General features: G+C 40.6%; 1 protein-coding gene across 1 annotated transcript in view; it reads left to right on the forward strand.

The window, feature by feature from the left end:
• The window catches only part of LOC110502464 (protocadherin-15-like), a 278,820-nt gene that overhangs the window by 78,837 nt on the left and 182,873 nt on the right, over window positions 1–17,110 (forward strand). Inside the window, exons 10-14 of the mRNA XM_021580491.2 lie at window positions 2,634–2,742; window positions 2,904–3,016; window positions 9,290–9,496; window positions 15,529–15,663; window positions 16,546–16,695. Of these exons, the coding sequence (XP_021436166.2) occupies window positions 2,634–2,742; window positions 2,904–3,016; window positions 9,290–9,496; window positions 15,529–15,663; window positions 16,546–16,695 (714 nt within the window). The remainder of the gene's footprint in view (window positions 1–2,633; window positions 2,743–2,903; window positions 3,017–9,289; window positions 9,497–15,528; window positions 15,664–16,545; window positions 16,696–17,110) is intronic.

Below are 17,110 nucleotides of genomic sequence, written 5' to 3' on the forward strand. Positions count from 1 at the left end.
CACATTTCTTGTTAATAAACTATAGTTTTAGCAAGTCAGTTAGGACATCTACTTTGTGCATGACACCAAGTAATTTTTCCAACAATTGTTTACAGACAGATTATTTCACTTACAATTCACTGTATCACAATTCCAGTGGGTCATAAGTTTACATACACTATATTGACAGTGTCTTTAAACAGCTTGGAAAATTTCAGCAAATGATGACATGGCTTCAGAAGCTTCTGATAGGCTAATTGACATATTGGAGGTGTACTTGTGGTTGTATTTCAAGGCATATCTTCAAAGTCCGTGCCTCTTTGCTTAACATCGTGGGAAAATCAAAAGAAATCAGCCAAGACTTCAGAAAAATAACTGTAGACCTCCAAAAATCTGGTTCATCCTTGGGAACAATTTCAATGCCTGAAGGTACAACTTTCATCTGTACAAACAATAGTACGCAAGTATAAACACCATGGGACCTACCTACAGTGCATTTGGAAAGTATTCAAACCCCTTGACTTTTTCCACATTTTGTTACGTTACAGCATTATTCTAAAATAATAATAATAATAAAAAACTTACACATCAATCTACACACAATACCCCATAATGACTAAGCGACAACATGTTTTTAGACATTTTTGCAAATTTCACAACAATGTAAAACAAAAAAATCTTATTTACATAAGTATTCAGACCCTTTACTATGATACTCGAAGTTGAGCTCAGGTGCATCCTGTTTCCATTGATCATCCTTGAGATGTTTCTACAACTTTGATTGGACTCCACCTGTGGTCAATTAAATTGATTGGACATGACTAGGAAAGGAACACACCTGTCTATATAAGGTCTCAAAGTTGACAGTGCATGTCAGAGCAAAAACGAAGCCATGAAGTTGAAGGAATTGTCCATAGAGCGCCAAAACAAGATTGTGTCGAGGCTCAGACCGGGGATTCGGGGGTACCACAAAATGTCTTCAGCATTGAAGGTCCCCAAGAACACAGTGGCCACCATCATTCTTAAATGGAAGACGTTTGGAAACAGACTCTCAGAACATGAGAAACAAGATTCACTGGTCTGATGAAACCAAGATTGAACTATTTGGCCTGAATGCTAAGCGTTACGTGTGGAGGAAACCTGGCACCATACCTATGGGGAAGCATGGTGGTGGCAGCATCATGCTGTGGGGATGTTTTTCAGTGGTTAGGACTGGGAGGGGTCAAGGGAAAGATGAATGGAGAAAATGACAGAGAAATCCTTGATGAAAACCTGCTCCAAAGCGCTCAGGACTTCAGATGGGGTGAAGGTTCACCATCCAACAGGACAACGACCCTAAGCACACAGGTCTCTGAATGTCCTTGATCCAGCCAGAGCACAAACTTGAACCTGATCGGACATCTCTGGTAAGACCTGAAAATAGCTGTGCAGCGACGCTCCCCATCCAACCTAACAGAGCTTAAGAGGATCTGCAGAGAGGAATGCAGAAGTCGAGACTGTAATCGTTGCCAAAGTTATTTCAACAAAGTACTGAGTAAAGGGTCTGAATACTTATGTAAATGTGATATTTCAGTTTTAAAATGTTAATACATTTGCAGAACTGTCTAAATCCTGTTTTTGCTTTGTCAATATCAGGTATTGTGTAGAGATGAATGAGTGGAAGAAACAATTTAAGCAATTTTAGAATAAGACTGTAACGTAACAGAATGTGGAAAAAGTCAAGGGGTCTGAATTCTTTCCGAATGCACTGTAAGTCTTTGTATTCAGAACATAAAGTTAATTTCTTTGCCACATTTTTGCAGTTTTACATTTTTGCCTTATTGCAAACAGGATGCCTTATTGCAAAGACAACATTTTTATTCTGTCCAGGCTTCCTTCTTTTCACTCTCATTTAGGTTAGTATTGTAGAGTAACTGCAATGCTGTTGATCCATCTTCAGTTTTCTCCTATCACAGCAATTAAACTCTGTAACTGTAGTAAAGCCATAATTTGCCTCATGGTGAAATCCCTGAGCATTGTCCTTCCTCTCGGGCAACTGAGTTAGGAAGGAAGTGACTGGGTGTATTGATGCACCATCCAATTAATAATTTCCCCATGCTCAAAGGGCTGTCCCTTCTTTTTGAGGAATTGGAAAACCTCCCTTGTCTTTGTGGTTGAATCTGTGTTTGAAATGCACCGCTCAACTAAGGGGCCTTACAGATAATTGTATGTGTTGGCTGCAGAGATGAGGTAGTGTAAAGATCATGCTAAACACTAATATTGCACACAGAGTGAATCCATGGAACTTGTTACGTGATTTAAGGAAATTGTTATTTCTAAACTTATTTAGGTTTGCCATAACATAGGGGCTGAATACTTATTGACGCAAGACATTTCAGCTGTTCATTTTTTATTCATTTGTAAACATTTTTCTAAACATAATGCCACTTTGACATTATGGGGTATTGTGTGTAGGCCAGTGACACAAAATTCAGGCTGTAACACAACAAAATGTGAAAAAAAGCATGGGGTGTGAATACTTTCTGAAGGCACTGTACATTTAATAAATGTTCCCTTGGTTGCAAAAGGCTTAACATTGTAATGGGCGATACAAACCACTTACACAGTTCATTGGTTTCTGACTCCCCCCTTTTTCCTCCCTACCTCCTTTTCAGAGAGAACTGAACCCGCTGGAGGTGACCCCACCTATCCGAGCTGTGGACATGGACAGGAACATCCAGCCCCCCTCTAAAAGGCCAGAGATCCATTACTACATACTGGTTGGTAGGTTCCTCACTGAGCTTAAAGTCACATGGATGTTTGCATGATCGATCCCACTATCTCACTTCAATCCTTTATTGTCCAATTAATAATGTATTATCACTGGTCAACATTCATACCCGAAAGCACCAAAAAAGCAATGTTCATTCTTTGTTTTACCTCAGGTCAGCCCTCAACGTACCCAGAGTACTTCTCCCTGAACAGGACGACTGCAGCGCTCCTGCTCCTGAAACCAGTCAGCAGAGACCTGTACACCAAATTTATCATCATCATCAAGGTAAGCAAATCCACCTTCAAACTGAAATCAAGGTAATCATGTACCAAACATCAACCAGAGATTTTGGTTTTGTTTTGAGGGCTGGTCTAGTGGTAGTGCTGTAACCCTCAAACCACGGTATCATGCCCCTGGAGGCAATCCGAATTAGAACCAGAGATGACCTGTTATGATGCACAAAGCATACTACCATCCACCCACCAGAACCTCTCTCCATTTAAAATGGTAGCCCCTGAGCACTGAGCAGGCTGTCACGTGCACAGAGGAGAGGAATGTGTGATGATGTTTGAAAAGTGCTTTGTGTGAGCATGGAGCAGGCGAGGGAGGAGGAGAGGTGGAGGTTGAGGGGGAGGTGGTTGGAGGGAGATGAACTGGTGCTGGTGGTATCAGCAGGGAAGGAAAGAGAGAGTTAGAGGTTGGTATCTAGAGGAGACTGCTCTGGGTTAGCTGTCAGATACCGCTTTATAATTATGCTTACTGCCATTGAAATATATTGAGAGCTTCGTCATCGAGATACCTGGAGGAGTGAAAAGACAGTTTGTACGTAGTAGTTGTAGTTATTGTGACTTGTTATAGAATGTTCAGCACCAAGGACAATGTTGTCATTGATCCTGATGTCACATTGGAAAAAGCCATTTTCTCTCAGAGGGTGGCAAGGACAGATATGAAAAATATAGATGAGTCAGATAGATGGATTGGGTTGGAGGGAGGATAGGCAGATAAAGACAGAGGAAGAGAGAATAAAGGGAGAAAAAACAGAACAAGAGATGGAGAAGTAAGTTAGTCAGAGAGATATAGAGAGGGTTAATTGATGGAGGGGAGAGAGAGAGAGACAGAGACAGAGAGAGAGCGAGATGGAGTTTGTGAGAGTGGGTGGAAAGATTGAAGAATGAGTGATAAACAGTGACTGTAGGTGCAGAGGGTTTTAAACATTTATGTCCATATAATTGTCTTATATTGGCTGAAGGCTTAAATTCTTGTTCATCTAACTGCACTGTCTGATTTACAGTAGCTATTAAAGCGAAAACATGCTATGCAATTATTTGAGGACGGTACACCACATCAAAATATTTTTCCACCGGCACAGGTTTCATACATTCACAAATAATGATTAAATATTCACTTTTTGAAAATCTTCCCCAGATGTGTCATCCAAAGGGTCCCAGCTATAACATGTAGTGTCGTTTTGTTAGATAAAATCCTTCTTTATATCCCAAAAAGTCAGTTTAGTTGGTGCCATCGATTTGAGTAATCCACTCGTTCAACCTGCAGAGAAAGGAATCTGAAAATCTACCCCGAAACTTTGTTTCAACAAGTCAAAATACATTTCTATTCATACCCTAAAGTGTAATCAAACTATGATATTTCGTACGGAAAGAAGTATGTTCAATAGGAAAACGATTTTAGCAGGTGCGTAATGTCTTCATAGCGCACGCAAACCAAGACTTTGCTAAAACTGATCATTCTTATTAGCTTTTGAAGTTAGAAGCCTGAAACCTTGAACATAGACTGCGGTCACCCTGTGGAAGCCATAGGAATTAGCCACAGTGAGATAATTTTCAATATGACCTTTCTCTTGAATTTCAAAGAGGATGGTCGCTCAAAAAGAAAATCTGGTGTTTTTTCTTTGGATTTTCTCCCAGCATATCTACTGTGTTATATCGTCCTACATAATTTTAACATTTCTTCAAACGTCAAAGTATTTTCTTTTCAATGGCACCAATTATACAGCGGGGCAAAAAAGTATTTAGTCAGCCACCAATTGTGCAAGTTCTCCCACTTAAAAAGATGAGAGAGGCCTGTCATTTTCTTCATAGGTACACTTCAACTATGACAGACAAAATGAGAAAAAAATATCCAGAAAATCACATTGTAGGATTTTTTATTAATTTATTTGCAAATTATGGTGGAAAATAAGTATTTGGTCACCTACAAACAAGCAAGATTTCTGGCTGACCTGTAACTTCTTCTTTAAGAGGCTCCTCTGTCATCCACTCGTTACCTGTATTGATGGCACTTGTTTGAACTTGTTATCAGTATAAAAGACACCTGTCCACAACCTCAAATAGTCACACTCCAAACTCCACTATGGCCAAGACCAAAGAGCTGTCAAAGGACACCAGAAACAAAATGGTAGACCTGCACCAAGCTGGGAAGACTGAATCTGCAATAGGTAAGCAGCTTGGTTTGAAGAAATCAACTGTGGGAGCAATTATTAGGAAATGGAAGACATACAAGACCACTGATAATCTCCCTCGATCTGGGACTCCACGCAAGATCTCACACCGTGGGGTCAAAATTATCACAAGAATGGTGAGCAAAAATCCCAGAACCACACAGGGGGACCTAGTGAATGACCTGCAGAGAGCTGGGACCAAAGTAACAAAGCCTACCATCAGTAACACATTACGCCGCCAGGGACTCAAATCCTGCAGTGCCAGACATATTCCCCCTGCTTAAGCCAGTACATGTCCAGGCCCGTCTGAAGTTTGCTAGAGAGCATTTGGATGATCCAGAAGAAGATTGGGAGAATGTCATATGATCAGATGAAACCAAAATAGAACATTTTGGTAAAAACTCAACTCGTTGTGTTTGTAGGACAAAGAATGCTGAGTTGCATCCAAAGAACACCATACCTACTGTGAAGCATGGGGGTGGAAACATCATGCTATGGGGCTGTTTTTCTGCAAAGGGACCAGGACGACTGATCCGTGTAAAGGAAAGAATGAATGGGGCCATGTATTGTGAGATTTTGAGTGAAAACCTCCTTCCATCTGCAAGGGCTTTGAAGATGAAACGTGGCTGGGTCTTTCAGCATGACAATGATCCCAAACACACTGCCTGGCAACGAAGGAGTGGCTTCGTAAGAAGCATTTCAAGGTCCTGGAGTGGCCTGCATATGTAACTCCCTTCACCTGCATTAATCTTAGGACACAGGATAGGTGTAGTATTTCAATGAGATACTTCATTTGAACCAGTGGAGAATGTTAAATGCTTTATTGAAAGTTCATTATCCAGGTGTTATAAATACATAATACATGTATTATCAATATTATAATTGTAATTGTATATTATAAATACAAGTTCAATCTGTACTTCAATGCATAGATGGTGTGCATTATAAAAAAAAAGAGGAACAAAGAGGAGGTGGGGAGAGCAGTGTAGAAGACAAAGGCAAATAGATAAGAACTGAGGAGCAGGGAAGACAGCATAATGAATTACAGTGCTACCCCAATATTCTCTCAGTTCATCACAATTACATAGTGTCTCTTGTAGTGTCTCCTAACCAGCCTTGGGGTCCCAGACAGCCCAAAGGTTATCTTAAGAGCGGGTGAGGTGGCGATGACGGGACTGGCTTCCTCTCTCACATCAAAACATACCTGAAGACGAGAGAGTATGATTAAGCCTTGTTTTTTTTATTCTAACACGGTCAGTGTTAAATCAGGAGGCGAAATGCAAAACTGACCTTGGATCATTAACTCTGGGACTACTACATCTCTGTCTGTATTTCAACGTAAAGCATCTCTTAAACAATACTTCCTGTTGACCTGACCAAGTGACCTCTCACCTATGATCCTTCTGTGTCAGCCAGTTCAGATGTGGGAGGGGTTCACCAACACAGCTGATATAACTGTGCGTGTGTAGTCTCCCCTGGTGTCCACACAAAGTAGATAGAGTACTTTATGCTGAAAAATAGAGACATGAGGATAATGTCATTGCTAGACTTTTACCAGATCACAAATGAATACATAAATACCACTTGAAGCATGATGATGACAAGATCATTTATATCCGTTGTGTAGTGCTAAGGCAACAGCTGGTGAGGTGTCAGGTTCACCACTGTACTTAAAGGGTGATTATTCCAACTCTGTGAAATGCTGTAGATCTGCCCGCAGACCAGGTAGGAACACATATCCCACACAGAAGAAGTGGATAGAATTTGACAGGTCAAGGTAGCCTTCTTCCTCCAAACTGTGCAGCAAGTTGTAGTACTGACAGCACTCCAAATATCTCTCCATAAGCGTTCCACTCTAACAGAGAGAATGAAAAGGTTTTGTTGGGGGGGGGGGGGAACCTAATCTCTGTGGTCTTGTGGTCTTCCTCCATGTATAGTGAACACGAGGTGGGTCCGAGGCTATATAAATGCAAGTTATGTGTGCCTCTGTGATTGGTCACTGTCTGTATGTGACACAGACACCTACTTATCTGAGTGTACCTGAAACATTTAAATATAGAGGGCTATGTGTCTCACCACTTGGTTATTGAAAGGCTAAACCCCAGGGAAATCATGACTTGGCAGCAACAGGGGCTTGACAGTCCATTGAAAATGGCTGAGTGTTGATGTGGTGAAAATCTGAAAAGTAGCAGCTGACATCTTACATTTTTTTTAAAAATTAATGCAAGTGAGACAGGTTCCATGTACAACAATACAGGCAGAGAGGAAGAGAGAGAAAATAACAAAGAAGTTTAATTACCTCTGGTTATGGATACTTTTGCCAGCAATAAAGTTTCCACGGCCTGTTCCTTGGATAGAGAAAATACATCTGAAAAAAATCTACATTTTCAACCCCTTGATCTGCCTGCACTCTGAAAGTAAGATAGATAGATATGAAAACAATAACTGAGATACAGTATGACCGTTCAATTTAAAGCAGCAGATGTCATATTCAGGATATGTCAACACAGCACAGAAAGCTTAACACCAGACTGGTATTGTGGTTGTATATTAGGTGATTGGAAATATGCAATATGTATACAAAATAATATACTTACCTTCCTTGAAAATCCATCTATACCGCCAAGAGGACAATGTTTTGTCTTGAAAAAAAGCATTGGAATTACAAGTGAAATCCTCCAGCAAAGCATTTTGGGGGATTTTAGGTCAGGTCCAATATTGACTATGCGCCCAAGGGGGAAAGAGGTTGGGACATCCTAGAAATGTTTTAGTGAAGTATAATATAATATAGCAACTTACAGTCAATGACTGAATACATTTTTACGTATGGGTAGTCCCGGGAATCGAATCCTATATCCTGGCTTTGCAACGCTCTACCAAAATGCATGACGGAGTTATAAAAGCTTTGTGAAGCCTCAATTTAATATGATTTATAAGGCCTTTATAATGCAGTGGTTATCCCACCCTTTATAAAGCAAGGTTTATGTCACATTTGACATTGGTGGTTATTTCACGCAGTTATGCCACATTTTTGAACAATGTCATATGTTTATCGATGGTTTGTAACACATTTATTCAGTGTTTATGAAGCCTTTATAAGCTGCACATAATTTAAAAAACATTTTTGAACAGACAGAAATTCTCTGCACCCCCTCGTCTTTCTCAGTAACTTTCCACACAGATAGTTTGTGTTCCCCTTAATAAATACATTTCTTAAACAGTGTCAGTAATACAGTAAGTATATTTTCTAGTTAGAACAATCATGTTTCTCTTTGTTTACTGATCTGCAGCATGTGTTACAGAAAATAGTCAGAGTAGTGTGTTGCCAATGAGCTGTTATGATTGTATGTGACATGTACAGTGTATTCAGAAAGTATTCCATTTATTGAACTTGAAAAACAGAGATGGCTCACTTACTGTACATAGGTATTCACACCCCTGAGTTAATACTTTGTAGAAGTAACTTTGCAGGTGATTACAGCTTTGAGTTGTCTTGGATATGGCTGTAACAGCTTTGCACATCTGTATTTGGGTATTTTCTCCCATTTTCCTTGTAGATTTTCTCAAGCTCTGTTAAGTCCGAGCCACTAGGCTATATGCCGACCCCCGCATCTCAGCCAAGGAACTCTGTAGTTCTGTCAGAGTGGTCAATGGGTTCTTGGTCACCTCCCTGACCAACGTCCTTCTTGCCCAGTTGCTCAGTTTGGCCGGATGGCCAGCTCTAGGCAGAGACTGGTTAGTTCCATATTTTTTCAATTTCCCAATGATGGAGACCACTGCGCTCTTGGAAACTTTCAACACTCTAGAAATTGTTTTATACCCTTTCCCAGATATATGCCTCATCACAATTCTATCTCAGAGATCTGCGGACGTCATGGTATAGTTTCTGCTCTGACATGCACTGTCAACATTGGACCTTACATAGACATGTGTGTTTCTTTCTAAATCATGTCCAGAAAAATTTTAAATAATAGAAATGTGGAATAAGTCAAAGTCAAAGGGTATGAATACTTTCTGAATGCACTGTATGTTGTAAGTTGCATGTCAGTACATGTTACAGTGAGGTTCATAATACATATAAACTTGTCTCCATCCTTTAGGCTGAGCAAGACAATGGCCACCCCCTCCCAGCGTACGCTGACTTGATCATTGATATCCTGGATGAGAACAACCAGGCTCCATACTTCCAGTTCCAGTCCTACCAGGGATACGTCAGTGAGTCCTCCCCAGTGGGAACCACCATCTCTGCTAGCTCCAACCTCACTGCCCCCTTGGGCATCATTGCCCTGGACAACGACATTGAGGAGGTATGGGAATATGCGTGTGAACAGAGACAGACACAGACGTGAACACACACACACACAATCTTGTACAACCAACCTTGTGGGGACAGACAATTCAATCCAATTCAAAGTCCAATTTTCCCTAACCCCTAAACCTAACCCTAACCTTAACCCTAAAGCTAACTCTAGCTCCTAACCCTAACACTAATTCTAACCTTAACCCTAAACCCCCTAGAAATAGCATTTGACCTGTGGGGACTAACAAAATGCCCCTAGTTAGTCCATTTTTTGTTTGTTTACGATTCTTGTGGGGACTTCTGTTACGTTACAGGCTTATTCTAAAATGGATTAAATACATTGTTTTCCTCAGCAATCTACACGCAATACCCCATAATGCCAAAGCGAAAACAGGTTTTTAGCATTTTAGCAAATTTATTTAAAAAAATAAATAAATGAAATACCTTATTTACATACTGTAAGTATTCAGACCCTTTGCTATGAGACTCAAAATTGAGCTCAGGTGCATCTTGTTTCCATTGATCATCCTTCAAATTATAACTTGATTGAAGTCCATCTGTGTTAAATCCAATTGATTGGACATGATTTGGAAAGGCACACACCTGTCTATATAAGGTCCCACAGTTGACAGTGCATGTCAGAGCAAAAAGAAAAAAAGAAAAACCATCTCTGCAGCACCACCAATCAGGCCTTTATGGTTGAGTGGCCAAACAAAAGCCACTCCTCAGTAATAGGCACACTACAGCCCGCTTAGAGTTTGCCAAAAGGCATCTAAAGACTCTCAAACCATGAGAAACAATATTCTCTGGTCTAATGAAACAAAGATTGAACACCTTGGACTGAATGCCAAGCGTCAGGTCTGGAGGAAACCTGGCACCATCCCTATGGTGAAGCTCGGTGGTAGCAGCATCATGCTGTGCAGATGTTTTTCAGCGGCAGGAACTGGGAGACTAGTCAGGATCAAGGCAAAGATCAACGGTGCAAAGTACAGAGAGATCCTTGATGAAAACTTGATCCAGAGCGCTCAGGACCTCGTACGGGGGTGAAGGTTCACCTTCCAACAGGACAACGACCTTAAGCACACAGTCAAGACAACACAGGAGTGGCTTCGGGACAAGTCTCTGAATGTCCTTGAGTAGCCCAGCCAGAGCCCGAACTTGAACCCGATCTAAGATCTCTGGAGAGACCTGAAAATAGCTGTGCAGCGACGCTCCCCATCTAACCTGACGGCTTGAGAGGATTTGCAGAGAAGAATGGGAGGAACACCGTAAAATACAGGTGTGCCAACCTTGTAGCGTCATACCCAAGAAGACTTGAGGCGGTATCACTGCCAAAGGTGCTTCAAAAATGTATTGAGTAAAGGGTCTGAAAACGTATGTAAATGTAATATTTCATTTTTTTCATTTTTAATTAATACATACGTACAATTTTCTAAAGAACAGTTTTTTGTCATTATGAGGTAGTGTGATTATTGATGAGTAAAAAACTAACAATTTAATCAATTTTAGAATAAGGCTGTAACGTAACAAAATTAGAAAAATGTAAAGGGTTCTGAATACTCTACGAATGCTCTGTGTACAGACAGTGCACACACATACAGAGTGGTGTAGTGGCGGGTACGCTGTGAACCCACCTTTTTCAGCTGGCATTGCATGTGCTCACTTAATCTCTACTGATGAGTATCCAAGTAGTGTAGTGGAGGTAGTCGTACCCTTGACTTATTCAACAATTTGTTGTGTTACAGCCTGATAATGCCAAATAATTGCCAAATAATGGAAAATGAAATACATGAATATCTAATTTACATAAGTTTTCACTCCCCTGAGTCAATATGTTTTAAAGTCACATTTGGCAGTGATTACAGCTGTGAGTCTTTCTGGGTAAGTCTCTGAGAGTTTTCCACACCTGGAGTGTGCAATAATTGCCCATTTTCAAAAATGATCTGTCAAATTGATTACTGATCGTTGCTAGAGAACCATTTTCAGATCTAGCCATAGATTTCAAGTAGATTTAAGTCATAACTGTAACTTAGCCAATCAGGAACATTCACTCGCTTCTTAGTAAGCAACTCCAGTGTAGATTTGGCCATCTGTTTTAGGTTATTGTCCTAATGAAAAGTAAATTCATCTCCCAGTGTCTGGTAGAAAGCAGACTGAACCATGTTTTCCTCTAGAGTTTTGCCTGTACTTAGCTCCATTCCGTTCATTTTTTATCTTGAAAAACTCCCCAGATTACAAGCATATCCATAACATGATGGAGCCAATACTGTGGTTGAAAATATGCAGAGCGGTATTCAGTAAAGTGTTGGATTGGATTTGCCCCAAACATAACACTTTGTATTCCGGACAAAAAGTTGATTGCTTTGTCACATTCTTTGCAGTTTTACTTTAGCGCCTTGTTGCAAACAGGATGCATGTTTTGGAATATTTTTTATTCTGTGTGGTCTTCCTTCTTTTCACTATGTCAATTAGGTTAGTATTGTAGAGCAACTACGATTGTCACGACTTCTTCTGAAGTCGATCCCTCTCCTTGTTCGGTGCGGCGTTTGGCGGTCGATGTCACCGGCTTACTTGATACCGCCGATCTACTTTTCATTTTCAATTTGTTTTGTCTTTGTTTCACACACCTGTTTTCAATCCCACAATCACCTGTTCATTATTTAACCATCTGTTCCCCCCATGGTTTTTGTGAGTGATTGTTTATTTGTATTTTCAGGCTGTCATGGTGTACATGTATTTGTTACTTTGTATATTTTAATTTTGATTACTCATACCTGCTGTCCTGCGCCTGACTCTCTACACCAGCTACACCTAGGGCCCATTACAATAATGTTGTTGATCCATCCTCCATCCAGTTTTCTCCCATCACAGCCATTAAACTCTGTAACTGTTTTAAGTTACCATTGGCCTCATGGTGAAACCCCTCAGTGGTTTCCTTTCCCCTCCAGCAACTGAATTAGGAAGGACACCTGTATCTTTTTAGTGACTGGATGTATTGGTACATCCAATGTGTAATTAATAACTTCCTCATGCTCGAAGGGATATTTAATGTCTGTTTTAAAAAATGTTTTATCCATCTACCAAAAGGTGTCCTTCTTTGCAAGTCATTGGAAAACCTCCATGGTCTTTGTGGTTGAAATTCACTGCTCAACTGAGGGACCTTGCAGACAATTGTATGTGTTGGGTACTGCCTGCAGCACACCACCCTACATCCCACTGTTGGCTTGCCTTTCAAGCTAAGCAGGGTTGGCCCTGGTTGGTCAATGGATGGGAGAACATATGCTGCTGGAAGTGGTGTTGACGGTCCAGTAGGAGGGACTCTTTCCTCTGACAAAAAAACAACATCATCCCAATGCCCCAGGACAGTGATTGGGAACATTGCCCTGTGTAAAGGTACTGGGCTTTCGATTGGATGTTAAATGGGTGTCCTGATTCTCTGTGGCCATTAATGATCCCAAGACAATTATCATAATAGTAGGGGTGTTGGCTAAATTCCCAATCTGACCCTCATACCATCATGGCAAACTATTCATCCCCAGCTTCTAATTGGCTCCTCTCCCCTGCACTATTCCCCAGGTTGTTACTGTAAATGAAATGTGTTCTTAGTCAGCATACTTGGTCAAATAAGGGTGTGAATACTTTCTGATCAATTGATATGGCTGACGGACCAGATATGAGGAAGTGTTTCCCTCAACATATTTCCCTCAACATTTCTATGGATGGATTTTGGCTTGGAATGCCTCATAATATGAAGCAAAACGTCCACGTTTCAAACAATGAAGGAAAAGGAAAATACAAATGCTGATAGGCCTAACCATATTCTGGTAGATGGAAAGGCTTTCCCCAAAAAATGAATTTAACCTCAATTTATGTAACTTGCTACAAATGATATCATGATTATTTGCACCATCAATCCAGTGGCCATTTCTTTTCATGTGTACTACAGAAACACTGATAACAAAACAACAATGCTAGGTGACTGCACACTTGAATTAAAAGGTAACTACACAAACAAAATGTCTTAGATTCTTCCCATTCCTCAAAGTGGTCTCCTGATTTAAGTATTGTTGTGGGCGTAGAACATCCAATCCTGTGAATTTCTGACTCAGTAGACAACCTCTTTTATCGTTTTAAATTGTAGGCCTACTAATTTATTAGCCTACTTGCACAGTAAAGCTTGGGTCGGCCTGACTGTGAAATACGAATATGAGATTTATCATTTTACTGTTGGTCATTCAGAGTACATGTCACTGTTTCTCGTCGAATTCTACACACAAGGCATCATTCCTTCGCATGGTGGGCCATCTGGAGTTTTTTTGGCAACATTTTAGTATACCCACTTCTCCAGGCACCACTACTGTATTATCACAGTTGCTGCTTTGTCTATTTGTTGTACCTGGTTCAAACAGGTCATGTATTTGTTGTACCTGGTTCAAACAGGTTATGTATTTGTTGTACCTGGCCACCTGTAGGCAATATAATGTTTTTTGGTGCTGTGATGACTAAAAGTTTGCCTTTAGGTTTTACTCTACTGCATGGTGTGTGTTCAAACCTCTTTCAATTCTTCCAGATGCGTGACTTTGTTTCCCTCCAATGATCCCTTTCTTCATAGACAAGTCTAATGCGTTTGAATTTTGCCATGTGTGCTTGTTTTTCTAGTCAAGTAAAAATAAAAATGTTTTAGTGGCTAAATACACAGATCACACAATACATTGAGTACATTATGTGTGTGTGTGTGTTTCTTCACTTTTACTATCCTTGTGGGGAGTAGAAGTACTCACAATGATAGTAAAACAAGGACATTTTGGACAAGTGGGAACATTTCACAAGTCCCCACAAGGAAAAGGGCTATTTTAGGCTTAGGGGTTAGGTTTAGGGTTAGAATTCGGATTAGGGATTATGTTTAAGATCAAGAGTTAGGGGGAGGTTCAGAGTTAGGGGTTCAGGTTAGGGTTAGGTTAAGGGTTAACAGTTAAGGGAAAATAGGATTTTGAATTGGAATCAATCGTTTGGTCCCCCACAAGGACAGTAAAACAAATGTGTGTGTGTGTTTGTGTGTTGAGGTGATGATTCTGAAACGCTCACAATTTCAAACAGGTGCTGACAGGAACGGGTTTTCTAAGCAACTCAATAGCATTTAAATGGACGAAAACAAACATTGAGACACACCAGGATACACACACCAGGATACAATTTGCCCCACTCTGTTTGTGTTTTTGTCACCAGGACATTTATCTTTGTGTTGATGTTGAAAATAATGTATTCATAATTTCCTCAGATGACACCTAACACAATAAGCTCCCCACAGCCTGCCTGCCCCTCTCTCTCGCTCTCTCTCTCTCTCTTTCTCTCAACAGGGTGAGATTAATAAAACACTGCACTTTGCAGCTCTAAAAACAGATCAATGGGCAAAGAAGTGTGGATGTTTATTTGACAGGCAGGCCCTTATTGACTGACATGAATCAACCTAACAACCCAAGCCTACTTCAAACTCCCTTGTACCAACAGAAAATGAAGTTGATTTGTTTGGGAAGTTATAAAACAGTATTGAAGTGTTTTTATTATCTAGCTATGGGTCCTCACTTATAGGCCACATTACTCCCTAGGCCCACTCCCTTGTATATTCATATTTACAGATCACATTCAAGATTGATATAAAGGCACATGAGCGTTCACATAAACAATTCTACACAACGTTATACTTTCAAATGGCTCTACTATATAGTACAATATGCTGAGAAACTCCTAGGTTTTTGTAATATTTCACATACTGTATACTGTAGCTTGTGGCCAGAGCCACAATGAAACACTTACAATTGTAGTGCGGGGGTATTGAGTCATAGGATTTCTTCATAGAATTTCCTCAAAGCCTTCCCCGATTCTCAGTACTGTGTTCTCAGTACTACAGTATGTTGTCTTTGTCAGCAGACTGACTTGTTTTGTCTCTAATAGCTTTTCCTCAGTGGCATGGCTGCAGACTTGAGTAAAGTCATGTCACTGTGGTAACATTCTTCTCTCCGATGGCTTTACTTTTTGTAGAGCAAAGACCCCCTGGTGACAGTGACTCTGGACGACTTGAGCACCATCTTTGACATAACCCCGACCGGCATCACCCGCTACCTCAGACTGCTCAAACCCGTGGACAGAGAGAAGCAGATGACCTACACCTTCACGGTAGATCTCGATGCAACCTTATCCACACATATTACCAAGTAACCTTTGGAACCCTTTGGAGATGGAATTAGTACTTTTGGATCTCGCAACCAGAGGTCCCAGTGTACACCGGTGTGTGTGTGCGTGTGCGTGCGTGTGTGTGTGTGTACACGGACTTGTTGCGGTGATAATACACTGTAGTAATGATATGCAGATATTGCCTTTGAAGGGTTTCATCAATAGTATGTTTATTATGCCTCTGTTGAGAGGCTTTGATCGTTGCCCTACAGAAAGATCCGTACTTTTGAAAGGCAGCATGTCATTGAAGTTAAAACTGCCCTCTCATGTGTCTGATGATGTGTTTCACACCATTGCCCTTCCTCCAGTGTAGCCCTTGCAGTCAATGACCAGAAGCGTCCCATTTGGCATCATGGGTGGAATATTATCAATATTTTTTTTAAATAATAATTACAAAATATATATGAACAATGAAAAAAAGGTGTTTCTCTGTCAAACAGCTCCGTTATTTTTTCAGTCTTCTGTGATGGTAATAAAGTTTAATATTAGGATGCAAACTCAAAATTGAATATATTTCAACTCTATATCTGACATGGTACAGATGTGTGAGGTGTATGCTTTTTGTTTCAAAGTAGATTTGTTTACGACCACCAATAATTACTCTGTGTGGCCCTGATTTAACCTCCCACTTTAGCCTCCCACTTGGTGTTTCCTTTATTTTGGCAGTTACCTGTACATCTGATGTCATTATCAGACCTGGGTTCAAATAGTATTGTTTTCTTTAAAGTACTTAAATTGCACTTGATTGAGTTTAACTGGTGCTACCAGAGTAAATAGTAGCAAATAAAGTGTTTTTTTTACTGCTCTCTTTTATCCTGTGTATAGATGATGGCATCAGATGGGATACAGGAGAGCACCCGGGTGACCATCAACATCCTGGTGATTGATGCCAACGACAACACGCCCACCTTTGGCGAAGTCTCTGACACCGTCGAGGTGTTCACTGACATGCAGCCAGGAAAAACAGTACTGCAGGTAATTAGCACATCTCTGTCTATCTTCCTGTCTCTCGTTCTCTTTGTCACTCACTTTCTCTCTCTTTTGGTGTCTCTCTCTCTCCCTTCCCTCTTCCTCTCTCTGTATCTCTCATTATCTCTCGCTCCTCTTTCTCTCTCGGGCCCAGTTTCCGCAAACAATCCAGTACCTTAGATCAACAGTCCAAGCCCCAGAACAATCCACTCTTTCCCCAGAACAATCTAGTTTCTTACTACTGTAGTCAAGACTCAAATACTATTAGCTCAATATTGACATGACTCAACGTAATACACTACCATGGATCAACAGTTAGGACTCCAAATCAATCTCCGATCCTATAACAACATTGGTCACTGTAAATCCCTGACTGAAATAGCTCCAAGGAGAGTCTGTTGTCTAGTTTGTCATCATATGT

This window comes from Oncorhynchus mykiss, chromosome 23 (assembly GCF_013265735.2).
Source record: "Oncorhynchus mykiss isolate Arlee chromosome 23, USDA_OmykA_1.1, whole genome shotgun sequence".
NCBI classification, from domain to species: Eukaryota; Metazoa; Chordata; class Actinopteri; order Salmoniformes; family Salmonidae; genus Oncorhynchus; species Oncorhynchus mykiss.